The following is a 19,586-nucleotide window of genomic DNA, read 5'->3' on the forward strand; positions in this document are numbered from 1 at the left end:
TAACCAAAAATACAGTGGGTGGTCCGCCCAGTTCTAACTAGTGTATTTAACAAAGTTCACCTACGGGTAGTGTATGCCCATGGGCGATTTGTCTTGGTTTCCCCCTTTTCCCACCAGCAACAAACAAACACCATAACGAAAAACAATACTCACAGGTGATGACAAAGTGCTATGAGGTGCTTAAACAAAAGAGAGGTTAAGACACAAAGCGAGAGTGAAACACAGAGACCTACAAACATGGCATTTACAGAGAGATTGAGCTCTAGAACAAACAAATGATGGGGTTTTTAAACCATGGGGAAGGAACTGTGATAGGTTAGGAAATAGGAGGAGGTGTGTCTTCTGATTGATGATTGATTGTTGTCTGATTGGGGAGTGATGATTTTCACCTGTGAGGGGAGAAGGAGAGAAAAGAAGCACACACACAGGATACACACACACACAGGATAACTGTATCCGTAACAAGACACATCTCAACATCAACTGTTCAGAGGAGACTGCGTGAATCAGGGCTTCATTGTTGAATTGCTGCAAAGAAACCACTACTAAAGGACACAAATAATAAGAGAATCTCGCTTGGGCCAAGAAACATGAGCAATGGACATTAGACCGGCGGAAATCTGTCTTCGGGCTGATGAGTCCAAATTTGAGATTTTTGGTTCCAACTGCCGTGTCTTTGTGAGACTCAGACTAGGTGAACGGATGATCTCCGCATGTGGTGTTCCCACCGTGAAGCATGGAGGAGGAGGTGTGATGGTGTGGGGGTGCTTTGCTGGTGACACTGTCTGTGATTTATTTAGAGCTCAAGGCACATTTAACCAGCATGGCTACCAAAGCATTCTGCAGCAATATGCCATGCCACCTGGTTTGCGCTTAGTGGGACTTTCATTTTTTTTTCTCAACAGGACTATTACCCAAAACACACCTCCAGGCTGTGTAATAGCTATTTGACCAAGAAGGAGAGTGATGGAGTGCTGCATCAGATGACCTGGCCTCTACAATCACCCGACCTCAACCCAATTGAGATGGTTTGGGATGAGTTGGACCGCAGTGTGAAGGAAATGCAGCTAAAAGGGCTCAGCATATGTGGGAACTCCTTCAAGACTGTTTAAAAAGCATTCCAGATGATTACCTCCAGAAACTGGTTGAGAAAATACCAAGAGTGTGCAAAGCTGTCATCAAGGCAAAGGGTGGCTACTTTGAAGAATCTAAAATATGAAAAACCTTTATTTGTACTATGTTCTACATTGTAGAATAATAGTGAAGACATCAAAACTATGAAATAATATATACATATAAATAGCCCTTACAGTTGACAATAACATATATATATATACTAAATGACCAAAAGTATGTGGACACCTGCTCACCAAACATCTCATTCCAAAATCATGGGCATTAATATGGAGTTGGTTCCTCCTTTACTACCTCCACTTTTCTGGGAAAGCTTTCCACTAGAGGTTGGAACATTGCTGCGGGACTTTCTTCCATTCAGGGACTTGCTTCCATTCAGCCACTAGCATTAGTGAGGTCAGGTACGGATGTTGGGCGATTAGGCCTGGCTCACAGTTTGCGTTCCAATTCATCCCAAAGGTGTTCGATGGGGTTGAGATCAGGGCTCTGTGCAGTACAGTCAAGTTCTTCTACACCAATCTCGACAAACCATTTCTGTATGGACCTCACTTTGTGCACAAGGGTTTTGTCAAGCTGAAAAGGGAAAGGCCTTTTCCCCAAACTGTTGCCACAAAGTTGGAAGCACAGGATCATCTAGAATGTCATTGTATGCTGTAGCATTAAGATTTCACTTCACTGAAACTGAAGGGCCTAGCCAGATCCATGAAAAACAGCCCCAGCCCATTATTCCTCCTCCACCAATCTTTAAGGTTGTCGGACAGAGAACGCATTTTCGCTGCTCCAGAGTCCAATGGCGTTGAGCTTTACACCATTCCAGCCAAAGCTTGGCATTGCGCATGGTAATCATAGGCTTGTGTGCAGCTGCTCAGCCATGGACTCCCATTTTTTGAAGCTCTTGACGAACAGTTCTTGTGCTGACATTGCTTGTAGATGCAGTTTGGAACTCGGTAGTGAGTGTTGCAACCGAGGACAAATGATTTCTACGCGCTTCAGCACTCAGCGGCTCCGTTCTGTGAGCTTGTGTGACCTACCACTTTGTGCCTGAGACGTTTTTGCTCCTAGATGTTTCCACTTCACAATAAAAGCCCTTACAGTTGGCAAGGGCAGCTCTAGCAGGGCAAACTGACTTCTTGGAAAGGTGGCATCTAATGACGGTGCCACGTTGAAAGTCATTGAGCTCTTCATTAAGGCTATTCTACTACCGATGTTTGTCTTTGGAGATCGCATGGCTGTGTGTTCGATTTTATACATCTGTCATCAATTGTGTATATCATGTTGACTGTTGTGGACCCTGAGTGTCTCTTTACACTGTCTCATCAGGGGTGTGCGTGTGTGTGTGCGTGCGTGCGTGCGTATGCATGCAGGTATGTGTAAGTGCGTGAGTATGTGGGTGTACTTACTTGCCTCATTGTACTGTGTCAGTCTGCCTCTTACCCATGCCAACCTTCCTGTCTTCCCAGTTTCCCCCATACCGAGCGGTGACTGTGTCCCCAGAATAACCCGCTCCAACAGTATCCCCACCAATGACGCGGCCTTCGACCTGTACGGCTCCTCTCCACTGGGCAGCAGCATGTCGCTGGCCGACCGGCCCAAGAGCATGATGCGTTCTGGATCCTTCCGTGACCGCGAGCCCGTGGATGACTGTGAGACAGCTAGCACATGTAAGATACCTGTATACAGATATATCATTCCTTTTTTATGGCTAGCCACTATGGCTCTATTACTAACGCCAGTTCCTTTTGGGTTGTCAGTCTACCACTGGGGCCCTCAGTTGATAAGGTTAAACTCAGGAAATGAATTGAAATTCCAATTGCCATTTGAGTGTGTTAAGTTTTTTTACTCCCTGAGTATATTTTAGGGAACATTCCCCTGATGTTTCAGGCCCCGGCCTAGACAACCCTTGAGTCTAGTAGTGTCCTTGAGGCTGTGTTCTCAGTACAGAGAGAGGGGGGCAGAGGGTGAGGCAGAGAGCGACAGAGATTGAGTACCTCCATGTTAGAGTTATGTAAAGGTATAATGAGGTGACCCGGTTTGTCTCTATCACTTCTCTGAAGTCATTTATCTCTTCTTCAACGTTGTCTGCGTTGCATTATGTTGTTTTCTGTGAAGTACTTATATACTGCCACAAGTGAACTGTCATTTATACCTTGTTGTAACTCTACACACACACACACACACACACACACACACACACACACACACACACACACACACACACACACACACACACACACACACACACACACACACACACACACACACACACACACACACACACACACACACACACACACACACACACACACACACACACACACACACACAGTAGCAGGTTTACTGGATATAACGTTGTGTTTAAAAATCTGAACAACGATAAATTAGTCATATTGTTAGCATATTCTGTAAAGTATGGATATGGCATATTTCAGTACTAAACCATGTTATGTGTTTGTCTTTTTCTACCTCTTTTAGTCCATGGCTCTGTCCTGTCCTTGGCATCCAACGCTTCATCCAACTATTCCTCTGTGAGTAATAGAATTATTGAGTAATCCAGAAATAGTTATTGTGCTCAGCTGGTGTGTGCCCACAGGACATACTTTCATGATATAACTGTTGGACTCTTCACAATGACATGAATGTGTGCGATGCAACCGGAACAGTGCCAGGCCTGGCTAGCCAACTGTACAAATACAGCCGTGTAGGTTTTCTGTCTTTGATTGAAAACATGCCTGAAGTGAGGTGAGATGTTGTGCCAACTGCCACTGAGGCATTCCAGAGCTGAAACCTTGTTCAAAGACAACATTTTACCTCAGAACATTGGGTTCTCTCTCCTTTTCCAAATGTGGCCATTGTTTACGTTCAGATAACTGCCAAAATCAAGGGAACACTTCAGTAAATGAGGAATACAAAGTATATTGAAAGCAGGTGCTTCCACATGGCTGTGGTTTCTGAGTTAATTAAGCAATTAACATCTCATCATGTGTAGGGTCATTATTTGGGCTACCATGTCTAGAAGGAGAGATCTCAATGACTTTGAAAGAGGTGTCTAAAGGATCATAGGAGGTTTTAAAGGGTGTGTGTGCATGTGTGTCTCAGTTTTCAGATCTCAACCCAATTGAACACTTATGAGAGATTCTGGAGGGCGCCTGAGACGGCGTTTTCCACCATCATCAACAAACACCAAATGATGGAATTTCAAGTCGAAGAATGGTGTTGCATCCCACAAATATGCTGTGTTTACACAGGCAGCCAATATTTGTACCACTAATCGGTCTTTTGACCAATCACACCAGGGGCTGTATTTTAACAAACCTAACGCAATGGTAAATCTTAAGTGCTGGAGGTAGAGCTATAGGTTAGGGGGTGTTTCCTATTTTCTCAACCAGAATTATAGGCGCAGGAGCTGGCGGTGGCTTTAAAGGGCTAGGTTTTGAGAAATAAGCAAGTTGAAGTATGTCGAGGCTTGAGCCATTACTGGCCAATCATAAGTAAATAGTCAAATCTATCTTTTATGTACTGCGTTGTCATCAACTCCAAATCGAATGATAGTCTGTTATAGCCTAGTATCCTTGTCCATTATAGCCTAACCTTTACCAAACCATGTTAAATGTAAACTTCAATGAGGTTAGGGACGTCCCGAGGATCAATTATAGCAAGGACATTTGTTAAATAGCCTACAGAAACAAAATAACAAAATGTAGTCCTATCCCATATTTGTTTTTGAACAGTAATTGAATGGCTACAATATAGAAATATATTGTTAACATAGCATTCACACTGATATAGGCCTACTGTAAAATGCATTATATTTGAGCTATGGACATGCCAAGCGTTGTCAATAAGCACGATTAAGTTAACTTTTGATAAGACCTAAAACGACAGTGAGTAATTAGAATCAAATTCTAATCAAACGAAACAACAAATTGTTTCAAATATGCTATGTCTAAATACAGGCACCAAAATTGCTCCCCATGGGAATATACTAATTAGGCCTAAGACAACATAGACAATGGAGGGTTTTACGCACTTCCACATTTTTCACAGGAGCTGGAAAAATATCCAATATATAGAGAAAGGGGGATGTCCACTCACCGTTACTGCTCTCAAATATATAGCTGTAAGCCTACCGTCTTCGTTGATATGGCCAGTAGTGACTTTGCCACATGAATGGTAAACAAGCAAACAGGCAAATAAAGCCTACAAGTGGATTCAGCACCACGGACAGCGATCGGAATTCCCACGATTTGAAAGTTAGGTCCAACAGAGGAAAGTGTAAAATACAAAATGATCAATAAAACACAATAAACAGTATTTTTAAATAACTGGATGTTCCTAAACAGGCTTCCTACAGTCACTGACACGTTCCGTGCCAGATTGAGTCCAAACCTTTCACAGAAGCAGGATAAAAATAAAGTCCAATATAAATAAAACTTAGCGAGTGAATGTTATTTATAATAAGGGTCACGTGGAGAAAATCGTACCTTTCTGAAATTAAGACGAATGGCCCTTCATTCAGCAAGTATATTTTTCTTAAACCCTCCATGAACACTTGAAGAAGAAAAAAAAGTGACCCCTATAGCCAAAATAATAATTCAAACAAAGTGGATAGCAGAGAACATGTCTACCGTTTACCCTCACTTCTTGGACAGACCAGAGCCTTAGATATGCAGTTTTAGAAACTGTGTTTGTTTCATCCTGTTAGCATTACATGGCAACGCAGGAATTTTGAAAGCGCGCAGGGCTGCGGGCCAGAAGGTTGTGGGTTCGCAGACCAACGTGGACAAGAGTAGAGGTGGAAAAATCTCATTTAGATTAAAAGCATTTCATGAATCTATCATCGTATTTGCAGGTCCGACGGAAAAAAATAGCCTCTTATAAACATTTAATGCAATTTTGCGTAATTGTACGTTAGCAGAATTGTTTTAATATCACATAAATGACCAAAAATGACAGGCTAAGAATGGACAGAGAGATAGGCCTATGTGTTCATCTTATTATATTTCTCCAACACCAAGTCAGTGTGTCTTGTTTGCAACGAAACGGTCCTTATTTCCAAATAATTCAATCTGAGACGTCCTTAGCAATCTGAGCGCCTTTCCACCCGACAGAGTAGGCCTACCGATGCAAAATAAATGCAAACTTTACCTGCTGGCTACTCTTCTTCTGTGGCTTAACCCAACGAGAGAAGGTCACAAGTGTTTCCCTAAAAGCTGTCTGGGTTAAAACATCTATTGTACAGAAAGTGAATAGTTTAATACATTGATAGAGACCGAATTTGATAGAGGATGGAGGGTAGAGAGGGTGGAGGTCAGCCTCTGAATGTCAAAGAAACTAAACAATGATATCCCCATATGCATCAGAATCACACATCTTTCCCAGGTATTTTACAGCTTGTTTCTAGCATAAAGCACTATTATAGATCACTTTATATCATTGGATCCATTTTATGTTCTTCAAAATCTTAAGCTAACATTGGGTAGGCCTGTGCTTTGTGCCATTTTCTTTAATAAATGGAAGACCTATGGCATACCCTCTCATACCCCCTCAATTCGAGTCTTATTTTGAACTTAACAGCCCTTCACTGACGCAGAGGTAGTCTATTTAAAGAGTGTGTGGTTGGTGGAGGAATTGACTGACAAGTCTATGGATATAGCAGCCCATAGCCTCATTTTGTCTGTCAAAGAAATAGCCCTCTTGATGTTAGTCTCATTAAAACGAAGATGGTTGAAATGAATTGTGTCTACATAAATCAGCACCATGAGCTGTCCATTTCCAATTGATTGTGCCACGGTTGCTGCTTTTAGTTTCAGCCACACAATGTAAGTTACTCGAATATCAAAGTTGACCTTCGGTCCTCCTTCTCCTCTTCGCGCTCTCCTTTTCCAAACGGAACAAAACATAAGCTGTAGGTGAGACCCACACGCAAGATGCTGCATTTTTGGGAAAAGGCCTAATACATAAAAACATTTGGGGAAAAGCCTTTGACTGTCCTCCTGGACTGCCGTCATAGGTACAGCCATTGGTTAGGCAGCACACAAAAAAAGCTTTTGATCAGCAAGAGCAGAGCAGGCCGGGGCTCAGCATCGGAATATTCACTGCAGTGTGTAGTGTATCCTATTTGTATTTACACCGTCCCAGCAGATATCTTAGAAATACAACTTTGCTCTGTGCTTCTTTAGCCCATATGGATAACTTGATTGAGACCAGACTGAAGAGCCTGAAGGCACACTTGATATCGCTTGCCCAGCGGAGAATCAGATTATGGGCGGCATCGGGCACACGTCGATATATATCCCAATAAGCAACTCATTCTAAAACACTGAGAAATATTGACATTTCGTCAATCGCAAATGACGTGACCCTCCCCTGGACTAGATTAACGAAATACTAAACCCTCCTCTTTCTGATCCATCCCTTACGAACTAGCGTGCGTTTAAAAGTTGCACCTCTTTGCCGCCAGCCGAAAATAGATCCCCAGAACTTGTCGCAACACATCTTTTTCAGAGCTGATCTGTTTGGTCAAAAGACCAGCCATATAGTTCCAGACACTTGTGGAATCTATGCCAATCTACGCATTGAAGCTGTTCTGGTGGCTCCCGGTGGCCCAATGCCCTATTATGTTGGTGTTTCCTTTATTTTGGCAGTTACCTGTTTATCCAGGTCTTTACCATGATGTTTAAAGTCTATAAAACCTCACCTCTCGTGAACTACCAAGGCTCACAAGTTGTGGTTTGACTGCTACTGATACACACATCAAGTATATCCTTATATACAGTCATTATTTTAGGGTGTATTCAATCCTGCCTTTACCCTGCTGAACGCTTACAAGATGCAGTCTGAATCCTCTGCCCTCTATATATAAACTCAGGATTGTACCTTAGGCCAGATCTACCGTTAGACTACCACAACCCACCGTAAACCTAGACTACTCCCAAGTTCACTCTATGTGCTTTCTTCTCGTTCCTTCTTTCTGTCCTACTGTGCTCTCTAAGACCGAGGAGAGGATACAAGGAGAGGTAAGGCTAACACGTTCTGCTCTTCAACTCTCCCTTGTCTTCATCTCCCAAATATCATCTCGTTTGCTCTCGTCCATCCGTACCGCTCACCTCCACCCGTTCAGCAGTGCTTCGGGGATCCAGAAGCGTTGTTTTCCCCCGAACAATTGTAATTCATTTAGCATGTTCAGAGTAACGTGGCATGCTGTCCAGCAACCATTGTTTCTATTGTTACTACTTTATAATTTCATGTTCTCCCATGAGCTTACTTAGTGTCATGCACCTTACCCAGCCAATAACTCATTCCATCTACTACCATACAGTGAAAGGCACTTTGAGATGTGGAGAAGTAAGTCAATTGTCAGGCCGTCCGTCCGTAAATGACAAGGTGTGATCTTTGCCTGCTCTGCCTTTCTGAAGGACCTTGTTGTTATTGTCTTCTTCGCAGCAAATCCGCAAGCTGAGACGCGAGCTGGAGAACTCCCAGGAAAAAGTGGCCAACCTGACCACCCAGCTGTCTGCCAACGTATGTAGAACAGGCTTCTCACCCTTTCAACCTCTGTCAAATGTCTTTGTCTGTGTTGGGACATATGATGAATGGAAGCTGAATGAGACTGAATCCAAGTCTGTTAAGAGTCATCTAATAATATGACTGAACCTGTCTCTGGGTGCCAGACATTGTGATGAGGTCTTTAATGCACAAACCAACACAAAAACCATGTCAGACAAATGTTGATAATTTTATGAAGGTATTTAAAGCGCCTGGATCATTAGGCATTGATTAAACTGATGTTGAGCTACGATATGAAAGCATGCATAGTGGAGAGGGTGAGATCAGATATGGTGCTGGCCTTGATAGATTTATGCCCAGTGCATAGAACGCAATCTAACTCGCAACTCGAAAACCATTCAATGAAAATTAAGCTAAAACTAAGCTAGCATTGGTTAAAGCTTGGGTCAAGAGTTTTCCCCGGTCATGTGACCTCACCAGGGAAAATCTTCTGTCCATTGTTGTGGTTACTAAGCAGACATAAACCTATAGTGTTCTAGATGGTAGGCAGACATAAACCTATAGTGTTCTAGATGGGATAAATGCCCACCGTGGCCTGGTCATAGCTGTACGTGGTGCTGGTTAAAGCTGGCTTTGGCCCTTGCCAGCTATGGTTAGCCTACTAGAGGCTTGCTCTGGCTCCCGCTCCATACCCATAACCAGTACAGCCAGCGATGCTGGTGAAGATTTATGAACCATAGGCACAACATGCTCTCAGGGCAATTTGTATTATTCTGTACATAAATATGTGAGACTCTATTTAGTATGATATATTATGTTACTTGAGCTAACATTATGAATGGAATAGTCGTCTTACTATATCATACGAATTAGAGGACATATAGTATCATGCGTCTTGCCCTGTCGTGCAATAGCATATGAGTTCTAGGATGTAAGTTATCACATGTAATGGTGGATGTGTAGGATAGGTCTTTCTCTGTGACCAAGTTTTTCTTGTTGTGTCATAACAACAAAGGAGAATTATGGGGAGAATTTACGTTGGTGGGTAGGTGAACTAACAACAAAGGTTAGAATCATTTACGTGAAAGGTTAGGGGAACTAAAACGACAGGGATTAGGTTCATTTACATAGCATGTTAGGTGAATTGGGTTAACTTTAGAATAAGGGTTAGGGGAAGGCTTAGCGAAAATGCTACCCTTGTCCCCGACGCGACTCGAACACACAACCTTAGGATTGCAAGGCGGTCACAGATCACGCTCACCTATCCTCCCCGAGCAACCTCTCTACTTTCGTTTCTGTCTAAAGTAACTAGACCATTAGTAGGTATCATACATCTTGGAGAACTATGAAAGTATGTTGCGTATATGTTGCGTATAGTTCTGAGGCCAGGCTGGGCCCACAGGGGGTAATCCCTCTCTGCACTATACCTCCCCACCCCATACGCCCCTCACCCCATCACCCCCCCCCCCCCCCCGCCCCTGCTTCTCACACCTCAGCCTAACAATCCGGCAACTAGATGCTACATATATTTGATGTGTTACGAGAGTGAGCGACTGACTGCCATGTACTCTGTGTGTTCATGCTGAAAGAGACATGAAATGTTGGGAGGTGTCGACCAATCTCAAACCAAAGCTCTTTTCAGGAACTGCACTTGCTGACTATATTGCATGCTGTTTGTGCAAAGAAAGTCGAGTCCACTACAGTACTAACACTGTCCATTGGCAATACCCTTTAACCCGGTCTAACCCTCTAACCTGAGTGTGTTACTGCTACTGCATGATTGAGTGTGATATGACCACAGACCTTGGTTCAGTGTTAATACATGCATAAACAGTATTTATAAAACAATTGAATAAAACCTACACAGTAGGAAAAAATTGAATTTTGCTTCATCCCTTACCCACTGGATTATTGTCTCTTTATTATGTGATAAATTGTACGATGTCGCTATTAACTGTAATTTATTATTACTGTATTTAGCTCTCTGGCCCAATGTCTGTGTGTGTGTCTAGGTTGCGTGTGTGTGTGTGTGTGTGTGTGTGGATGTACGTGTGCGTTCATGTGTGTGTGCACGTGCACATACTGTATGTGTGGGTGCATGCGAGGAGTGTGATCCCGGCCTAACGCCACTGTCCCTCTCTCCTCCACTGTTGGCTGTATTGACCGCTGGTTCTGGACTCTTTGCTGCCCCCTGCCTGCTGGCCGCTGACCCACACCTCTGGATGCTGGGTGTAGCAGCTAGGCCAGGTTTGTTGGACTGTCTGTTGCTTCCAGATCCCCTCCTCCGTCCTTCGCTGTCGCATGACTCTCTCTCTCTCTGACCGTCCATCCCGTTCCACAGGCTAACAGGCTGACCTGGTGCTGAGGTTCCTGTTTTAGGCGCCGTGTGGCGACGCCAGCCAGGCCTCGACACCTACCTTGAATCATGTGGATGATGGCATATCTGTAGTTTTAGTTTTAAATAAGCCTCTGTACTTTACAATTGCCATGTAAACAGTAATGAAATGTAAGAGAATGTAAAGATGGTAGCCTTGTTACAAGATGCATACACATACCATATAAGTTAAAACAGCTGAGGTTTATTGTTACTCTATTACATTAGAGTCACATTCACTACTGTGAGGGTTCAGAACAGTATCCCATGCTACATCAGGTTGGAGAGGCCTGTGCCCCAGTGCCATACTCCAGTCACCATTCACTCACTCACACCCCACCCTCCTCTCCTCCCTTCCTTTCATCCTCCACAGCTGTCCATCCCTTCACCCCTCCCTCCTCCTGGCAGATGGAGAAAGTCATTTGCTTGATGTGCAGTGAGCCTGTGGTGCCTGTGGCCTCTAAACGGCAGTGACTCATCTCTGTGTTCTCTCTCTGTCTGTCTCTCTCTCTCTCTGTCTCTCTCTCTCTGTCTCTCTCTCTGTCTCTCTCTCTCTGTCTCTCTCTCTCTGTCTCTCTCTCTGTCTCTCTCTCTCTCTGTCTCTCTGTCTCTCTCTCTGTCTCTCTCTCTCTGTCTCTCTCTCTCTGTCTCTCTCTCTGTCTCTCTCTCTCTCTGTCTCTCTGTCTCTCTCTCTCTCTCTCAAGGCTAATTTGGTAGCAGCGTTCGAGCAGAGCCTGCAACTGATGACGTCACGTCTGCAGAGCCTGTCGGTCAGCCAGGAGCAGAAGGTACCGGTAAATGCAGCTGCATTACTCTGCCCTCTCTTACATCCTTCCACGATGAGGGGGGGGGGGGATTCTTTTCCAAATCTTCAATGGAGCAGAGTTCTGCGCTATTCATTTACTGTCCAGCTATTTCCAATCAATGTCAAATAAATGTCCATAAGGATATGTTTATTATTCAGCGCTCTTTCCAGTTCACCATAATTAGTTGTTAGCAAACAGAGCTTCAAGTTGTGAGAATTTCATCAAAAAAATGCATCTGGAGAATTCATGTTTAACCAATAGTTTTTCAAACAAATGAACCAATTTGACATTTGTTATATGAGAAGGCTGAGCGCAAAGTGAGCGTAGAGTGTAGACAGAGTCTGATCTCCTCAGTGTGTTTTGACAGTCAAGGCTAACATCCTGGACCACAACATGCCCTTGAGCGTTAGCCGCATGACCACCCCAAAGCCCTGGCATCGTCTAACTGTATCTTGCTGTTGGAGAGCAGAGGACAAAGACTGTCAGGAGGACAGGAAGTTAAATCTAGGTCAAAAGTTGACATGGTGCTAAGGTCTTGTTTTCACCAGCCACTCAGCACAATCCTTCAGGTCTGAGACACCATAGACCACATATGTCAGAGTCAAGGCCCGCGGGCCACATCCGGCCCGCGAGAAGGTTTTTTACGGCCCCTGGGATGATCTTGATTTATTATTAGAACCGGCCCGCAGACCGCAGCAAGCCGGCAGCCCGCAGATCTTTTACACGCACCAATACTACATTTCCCACAATGCAACGGTGACGCACCGAGCAGTAGGCTGCTTCATTTCAATATTTATTGGCACAGCAGTTGTCAGCATCACAGTAAAATTAACTTTCAGATACCCATCAAAAATGGCAAAACGGAAGGTGGACACTGAGAACCGGGGGTTTCAAACAAGGTGGGAGTCGGAGTATTTGTTCACGGAGGTAGCTGGAAAACCTGTGTGTCTTCTGTGTGGAGAAAGTGTGGCGGTACTGAAAGAGTATAATCTGAGACGACATTATGAAACGAAACACGCGGACAAAAACAAGAATATGGACATGGAACAAAGGCTACAAAAGGCAGAGGAATTAAAACGAGGCCTCAAATCTCGACAGGCTCTGTTCAAAAAAGCCAAATCACAAGGCCAGGCTGCTGTCAAGGCCAGTTTTATTTTGGCAGAAGAGATCGCTAAATCAGCCCGGCCATTTACGGAGGGGGATTTCATCAAAAACTGCATGATTAAAGTTTGTGACGAAGTTTGCCCAGAAAAAGGCAACTCTTTTTAAATGTGAGTCTGAGCAGAAACACCATTGCCGAGAGAGTAGACCAGTTGTCCATCAATCTAAAAGAGCAGCTTGTGAAAAAGGGAAAAGATTTCATTGCATATTCCTTGGCTGTGGATGAGAGCACCGACATTTCTGACATTGCCCAGTTGTCAATTTTCATCCGCGGAGTGGACTCCAGCCTAAGCGTGACAGAGGAGTTTTTGGCTTTACGTCCTATGCATGGCACAACTACGGGGCATGATTTGTATGAAGAGGTGTCAAGATGTGTAAATGAGATGGAGCTGCCTTGGGAAAAACTCGTGGGTTTGACAACCGACGGAGCACCTGCGATGTGTGGACACAGGAGCGGACTGGTGGAGAAGATACGGGAAAAGATGCAAGAGGAAAACGCGACAGGTGAGCTGACAGCTTATCATTGTATCATACACCAGGAAGCGTTGTGCGGTAAAGCCTTGAAAATGGAGCATGTAATGAGCATCATCACGCGCACAGTTAACTTTATCAGAGCCAAAGGTTTGAATCACCGCCAGTTCAAGGCATTTCTGACGGAGTTAGAAACGGAGCATGGTGATTTGCCTTATCACACAGAGGTGCGATGGCTAAGCCAGGGAAAGGTGCTTCAAAGATGTTTCGAGCTTCGTGAGGAGATTTGTCTGTTCTTGGACAGCAAAGGGAAAGACACAACACAACTCCGAGACGAAATGTTTCTGTGTGAAATGGCTTTTCTGTGTGACATTACGAGTCATCTGAATGCAATGAACTTGCAGCTGCAGGGTCGGGATCGTGTCATCTCTGATATGTACAGTACAGTGAAGGCATTTAAAACCAAACTGACTCTGTGGGAGACGCAGATGCGGAAAGAAAATTTGAGCCACTTTCCCAGCTGCCAGACCATGAAAGAGAAGCTCTCTACCAGTGCGTTCCCGAGCGCACAGTTGGCTGATAAAATAGGTATGCTTGCCGCTGACTTTCGACGCCGATTTGCTGACTTTGAAGCACAAAAAAGCAGGTTGGAACTGCTCGGTAACCCATTTGCTGTTGACGTGGAAAGCTCACCACCAAACCTCCAAATGGAGTTGATTGACCTCCAATGCAATGATGCACTGAGGGCAAAATATGCGGCAGTGGGTGCTGCGGAGTTCGCCCGTTTCCTCCCCGACACAATGCCCCAGCTGCGCATCCAGGCTGCTCAAACGTTGTCTATGTTTGGCAGCACATACCTGTGTGAACAACTGTTTTCTTTGATGAACTTGAACAAAACATCACACAGAAGTCGACTTACTGCTGAACACCTCCACTCAATTCTGAGGATTTCCTCAGCTCAGAGCCTTACCCCGAACATTGATGAACTTGTGGAAAAGATGGGACACCACCAAGTATCACCCTCAACCTCAAACAAGTGAACATTACTGTGCAATCACATATTTAGAGTTTTTACTCAGTTCAAGTTTAAAAGTTAAAGTTTAATATTTGTTTTCACTGCATGTTACTTCTCCTTAAACAAAGTGTTGTTTTTGATTAATAGATTTTTGCACTTTATTTTATTGTATTTCAATCCAATTATATTTTAAAAATATTTCAGTTGAGTGGATGATAGAAAATTGCTATTATTGTTTTTTTCTTTGAAGTAAATTTAGCCCACTTTTGCTAAAATAGAAAATATAGGCTACTGATGGTGCCTTGAATACCGGTTTCTTTCATTTAATGTTCATGTTATGGAGATTTTTATATAAAGGAAATTTGTCTTTTGTGTCTGTTGAAAATTAAAGATTACTGACAGAGCCATAAGAAAATATTGCTTTATTTATCTGATCATATTGGAATATATTTGTTAGGTTTTCAGTAGGTTCAATTAGGTTCACTAGACTATATGCGTCATTTAAAATTTTTTCAATGAACATTCGAACAGTCCGGCCCTCGGCTTGTAGCTAAATTTTTTATTTGGCCCTCCGTCCATTTGACTTTGACACCCCTGCCATAGACACACCAGAGTCAGTCCCCCCATGTAGGACTGCTGTCAGCTGCTCAACGGGGTACATTAGCCCAGAAGATATACAGTAGGGAGTCCTCTCTCAACATCAGAGTAAGATTGCAAAATTCCTGTAACTTCCACAAAATTCCCAGGTTTTCCCAGAAATCTTGGTTAGAGGATTCTCCGATTTCCTGCTTCCGGGAATCTTCCAACCAGGATTTCTGGAAAACCTGGGAATTTGGGGAAAGTTACCAGAATTCTGCAACCCTAGAGGCAACAGACAGTTGTAATGTACTGGTCCTGTTTCCTTGTAGGACTCTGAGCTGACTGATCTGAAGGAGACCATAGAGATTCTGAAGACGAAGAACACAGAGGCACAGGATATAATCCATGTGGCCCTCAGTAACCCTGACATCCCTCCCAAAGGTAGGGAGCCAACCAAGGGTCTAACGTTCTTTCAATATAATCCCTTTGACCATTCCCTCTCTTCTCCAGACCAGTTTTTCTCTTCTTCACCGCCATCACTAGCTCATCTTCTCTTCTCTAGAACGGCTTTTCTCTCTCTTCACTCCCCCTCACTAGCTCCTCTTGTCTCTCCAGAGCTGCAGATGAAGAGGCAGAACTCTTCTGAGAGCATCTCCAGCCTGAACAGCATCACCAGCCACTCCAGCATGGGCAGTCTGAAGGAGCAGGAGGCCAAGAAGAAGAAGAAGAGCTGGGTGAGGGCACAGAACCGTCTAAATATAATAAGGAATTAGAGTCAGGATTCTAATTGGGTTTCTGGTTCTATGCGAGAACCCCTTTAACTAGGGTCAGGGCAGTGGTACTGTCTTGTCAAAACGGTCTGGATTTTTGGATCAATGGGATTTGATCGGCCTATTGGTGTCCAACGTTGCGGAAACCTACAATTTGAGTTCCTGGAGTTCACTATACCAAGAGTTTACCACTGGACTGGCTAGTAACAAGCAAAGTGGGTAACTTTATTCCACTTTATGTGATCTAGCTAATGTATGTATTCATCAAGCATTCACAAACTCCACATGACATGTTTTAACACGAGCTATAAACCAACATAAACATTCAAAAGAGCTTATAAAATAGCAACATCATGAAGTTATGAGATTGGCATAGAATGGGATTGCTACATTTTAGAATCCTAACTTGTGTTTTGCATTGAAAGGAGAGAAACCATCCAGCCACTCGCTCTGCGTCTGTCTCCTGCATGTGTGGGTTCTCACTCTCTCTCGCTCCAAATCTGATATGAAGTATGACTCCTCTCTGATCTCTTTCTCATGCTTCCCTGCTACTGTATTTTATTCAGGTCTTTGAGGTGAGTAGTGGATATTGTAAGAGCCCCAAGCCCCAAGCCCCCCCCCCCCCTTCCTCCCTGCACTGATGAGTCATACTTGTTAGTTATTTGGAAAAGCTGTGTGGTTTTTCATCCCATATTAAACCTAGCCAAATCCACTTCATTCACTAACTGTACTTTACGGTAGCATACATTTTTATGTATACCATTTACGGTAAATGTAAGGCAGATAAATGATTCAGAAATGACAAAGTAAATTGGATCATCTGACGACGGCAAATGTTGTTTTCAAATTCTGTTTTGTTTAGTGTCCCGAGAAGTTTTGATTTCGTGCAAAGCTTGTCTGAAAGTTAGTGAATGACAGTGACATTTTTTTTTGCCAGAGGACAAAATCAACTTTTTTTTGTGATATAGTCACCCCCAGCCATTTCCTGTTGTTTTGTTGTGGTACAGCAGTCCTCATATTTGACATATCATGACAAAACGTCAAACTCAACACAATTTTTTTTAAGCGTATGTATTGTCGAATCATAGCACTCCCTTTGTTTAAACTGTACAGACAGTACAGAAATGTGGATTATTCCTCGTATAGGGTTCTACTGTGAACAAAGTGAACGTAAACACAAAAATCATTTGGTCATGATTCTTGCAACAACTCAAATCTGTACGGTCTGTACAACGCTCACGGCTTTTTCCACCATGGGGCAGTTCTTTTCTCTCTTCCTTCCTCCTCATTGGACATAACTTAGTGAACATAAGTCTAGTGAACGTCTCTGTCTCATCGCCAGATGCTTATTCCTATGTGCTCAGTTCCCTACAGACTAATCTGCTAGGTCATCTTCATGTTGCGTGGACTGCGTCCATAGGAATGCGTCCCGTGACTAGTGTTCTGCAGGGTTCAGGTCAATTCCAGTCAATTCAGGAAGTAGACCTGGAATTCCAATTCTATTCAATGCTTTTCAGTTGGGACAATTTGGAATTGGAATTTGGTTGACTTTTTTTGAGTTGACTGGAATTCTTTATGAAATTTACCCCCGCCCTCGATGAGCCTTGGGTTGTCACATTACCCTGCTTCACCAAAGAAAAAAAGAGGACACCAGCATAGGGGTCGGGAGAGTTGGGGATTTTGAGGACAGCGTGTTTTTTTTCTTTCTTTCTACTGGCTATATATTCCAATGTCCAAATCAAAGCCGAAGTAATGACTTCCAAATAAACACAAAAAGACCCCTGCAGTGATTTCGATGAAGAATAGCTGTGCGTGTCAAATAACACCCTTTCCCCCTATAGTAGTGCACTATACAGGGGGAAAGGGTGCCATTTGAGACACATCAAACGTCGAATGCATCAACGAATACAGGGATGGTTACAGGAGTCACAACACTGTACGTATTCATTGTGCTTCTCTCTGGGTGCCCCACCAGTCTTTAATTGTCACCTCTGCTGTCTATGTATTTCTCTGTGTAGCTGAGGAGCTCCTTTAACAAGGCGTTCAGCAAGAAGGGGTCCAAGCTCTCGGCGTCATACGCCGACATCGAGGAGATCGCCACGCCAGACTCCTCGGCACCCTCCTCTCCTAAAATCCCCATCCACCACGTGGACAGGGATGGGGATGGGGATGGGGAGGGAGATGGAAATGGGGACATTTCCATGATGAGGTCCTCTGTCTCTGCGTCTTCCTCTGGGTACGGTCAATTCCTCCCGGTGCCCCTCCAGTCTGAATCATGTTTTGCTTGCTTAAGAAACATATTTCAAATGGGCACCAAATGGCACGTGTATGAATGTCATGTACCGTTATCTCTCTTATTCATCTCTATCACACAGTTCAGTGGAATTGAGGCGGTACCTGCCACCTCTTTTCAGTCTAAGCAAGGTGTGTTCTTCTCTTCTTCTCCAGACTGTGCGAAGGAAGCGAGGAGCCCCCGGAGGATGAGAAGGTGGTGACCACGCTGCGCTCGGCCCTCTGGGAGAAGGAGAGGAAGCTGACAGACATCCGCTTGGAGGCGCTTAGCTCCGCCCACCAGCTGGAGCAGCTGCAGGAGGCCATGAACAACATGCAGGTGTGTGTGTGTGTGTTAGAGGTCCTGCAACGGGTCGGCCACCCATGGCTCGGCTCACGGTTGAGAATGATATTGCGTCGAAAACGTTTTAAATCGAGATCTTTAAAAAAAAAAATACATGTTGTGTTGCAATGTGTTGCAAATTCCATCCTGTGAGCGGTGAGGCAGGCATATAGGCTACCAGTTACGCACACAGTGGATCAAGGTACTTTCTATTATTTGTGTGGCGCTGAAACGTACGTTTCATCCCCCTCATTGGAGAATACATTGCCAAGTGTCCTTTCCCTGGTTAGCCTTGCTCATAAAAACAATGATACAAATGTATGTTATTCAGCGGGTCACTGATCCCCTTTCGGGTAGAAAGTCAATTTGGGTAGAAAAATCTGTACTGATGTCATATTGGAATTGATGTGGCGCGGGTGTGGTTCCAAAAAACTGACCAGTGCAGGACTCTTGTGTGTTTGCGAGGTGTGTGAGCATGCCTGCATGTGCCTGTGTGTCTTTGTGTTACCCAATGTAACATCTACTGTAACGTGAGGCGGTCAGGGTCAGAGGTCAAACCGCACAAACCTATAACTGGTTTGTGCGGTTTGAACTCTGACCCTGACCCCATTACAGCCCTACAGGAGTCCCCTCATTAAGTAGCTATGTAAGTATCACCCTAATCCTACACGGTGTGTTCCTGCCTGCAGATGACAGTGGAGAACCTGAAGGCAGAGAATGACCAGTTGAAGACAGGCGGTCCCTCCACCTCCACCTCCCAGTCCTCCGGCCTGGCATCACTCGGCACCGCCTCGCCACGCCAATCTGTTGCCATGTCTCTGACCAAGACCTTCAGCATGAGTCTGGGAGAGGGCAGCCCCTCTGGTGAGGCCTGGCGTCAGTAACTAGAGGAACGCAGTCATCACTCAACAAGTCTTAAGACTGAATGTCATGAATTCAAGGAGACAAGGGATAATTACCATGAAGCATTTCAGCTAAATAACCCTCCTTAGTGTGCAGGGTGAAAGGGTCATAACTCTGTGATAAGTAAACATACAACTGTCTAACAGAACACAAGGACATCGTGTACCCACGTTTATGTGTTTGACATGTTGTAATTATGACATGCATTAGATTACTCCTTGACCCAGTGTCTCTCCGGCTGACTACCACCCAT

At 44.2% G+C, this 19,586-nt stretch overlaps 1 protein-coding gene across 13 annotated transcripts in view; it reads left to right on the top strand.

The window, feature by feature from the left end:
- LOC124031607 (neuron navigator 1-like) overlaps positions 1 to 19,586 on the top strand; it is a 143,447-nt gene that overhangs the window by 107,685 nt on the left and 16,176 nt on the right. For 4 of the 13 annotated variants that reach the window (XM_046343061.1, XM_046343055.1, XM_046343058.1 and 1 more), the window contains 12 exons: positions 2,595 to 2,795; positions 3,607 to 3,659; positions 8,127 to 8,150; positions 8,578 to 8,655; positions 10,879 to 10,887; positions 11,719 to 11,808; positions 15,376 to 15,487; positions 15,662 to 15,780; positions 16,383 to 16,391; positions 17,835 to 18,052; positions 18,265 to 18,427; positions 19,120 to 19,294. In XM_046343061.1, the coding sequence (XP_046199017.1) occupies positions 2,595 to 2,795; positions 3,607 to 3,659; positions 8,127 to 8,150; positions 8,578 to 8,655; positions 10,879 to 10,887; positions 11,719 to 11,808; positions 15,376 to 15,487; positions 15,662 to 15,780; positions 16,383 to 16,391; positions 17,835 to 18,052; positions 18,265 to 18,427; positions 19,120 to 19,294 (1,251 nt within the window). The remainder of the gene's footprint in view (positions 1 to 2,594; positions 2,796 to 3,606; positions 3,660 to 8,126; positions 8,151 to 8,577; positions 8,656 to 10,878; positions 10,888 to 11,718; positions 11,809 to 15,375; positions 15,488 to 15,661; positions 15,781 to 16,382; positions 16,392 to 17,834; positions 18,053 to 18,264; positions 18,428 to 19,119; positions 19,295 to 19,586) is intronic. The other 9 variants (XM_046343062.1, XM_046343068.1, XM_046343056.1 and 6 more) reach the window with 8 other exon arrangements.

This window comes from Oncorhynchus gorbuscha, linkage group LG03, assembly GCF_021184085.1.
Source record: "Oncorhynchus gorbuscha isolate QuinsamMale2020 ecotype Even-year linkage group LG03, OgorEven_v1.0, whole genome shotgun sequence".
Taxonomy (NCBI): Eukaryota; Metazoa; Chordata; class Actinopteri; order Salmoniformes; family Salmonidae; genus Oncorhynchus; species Oncorhynchus gorbuscha.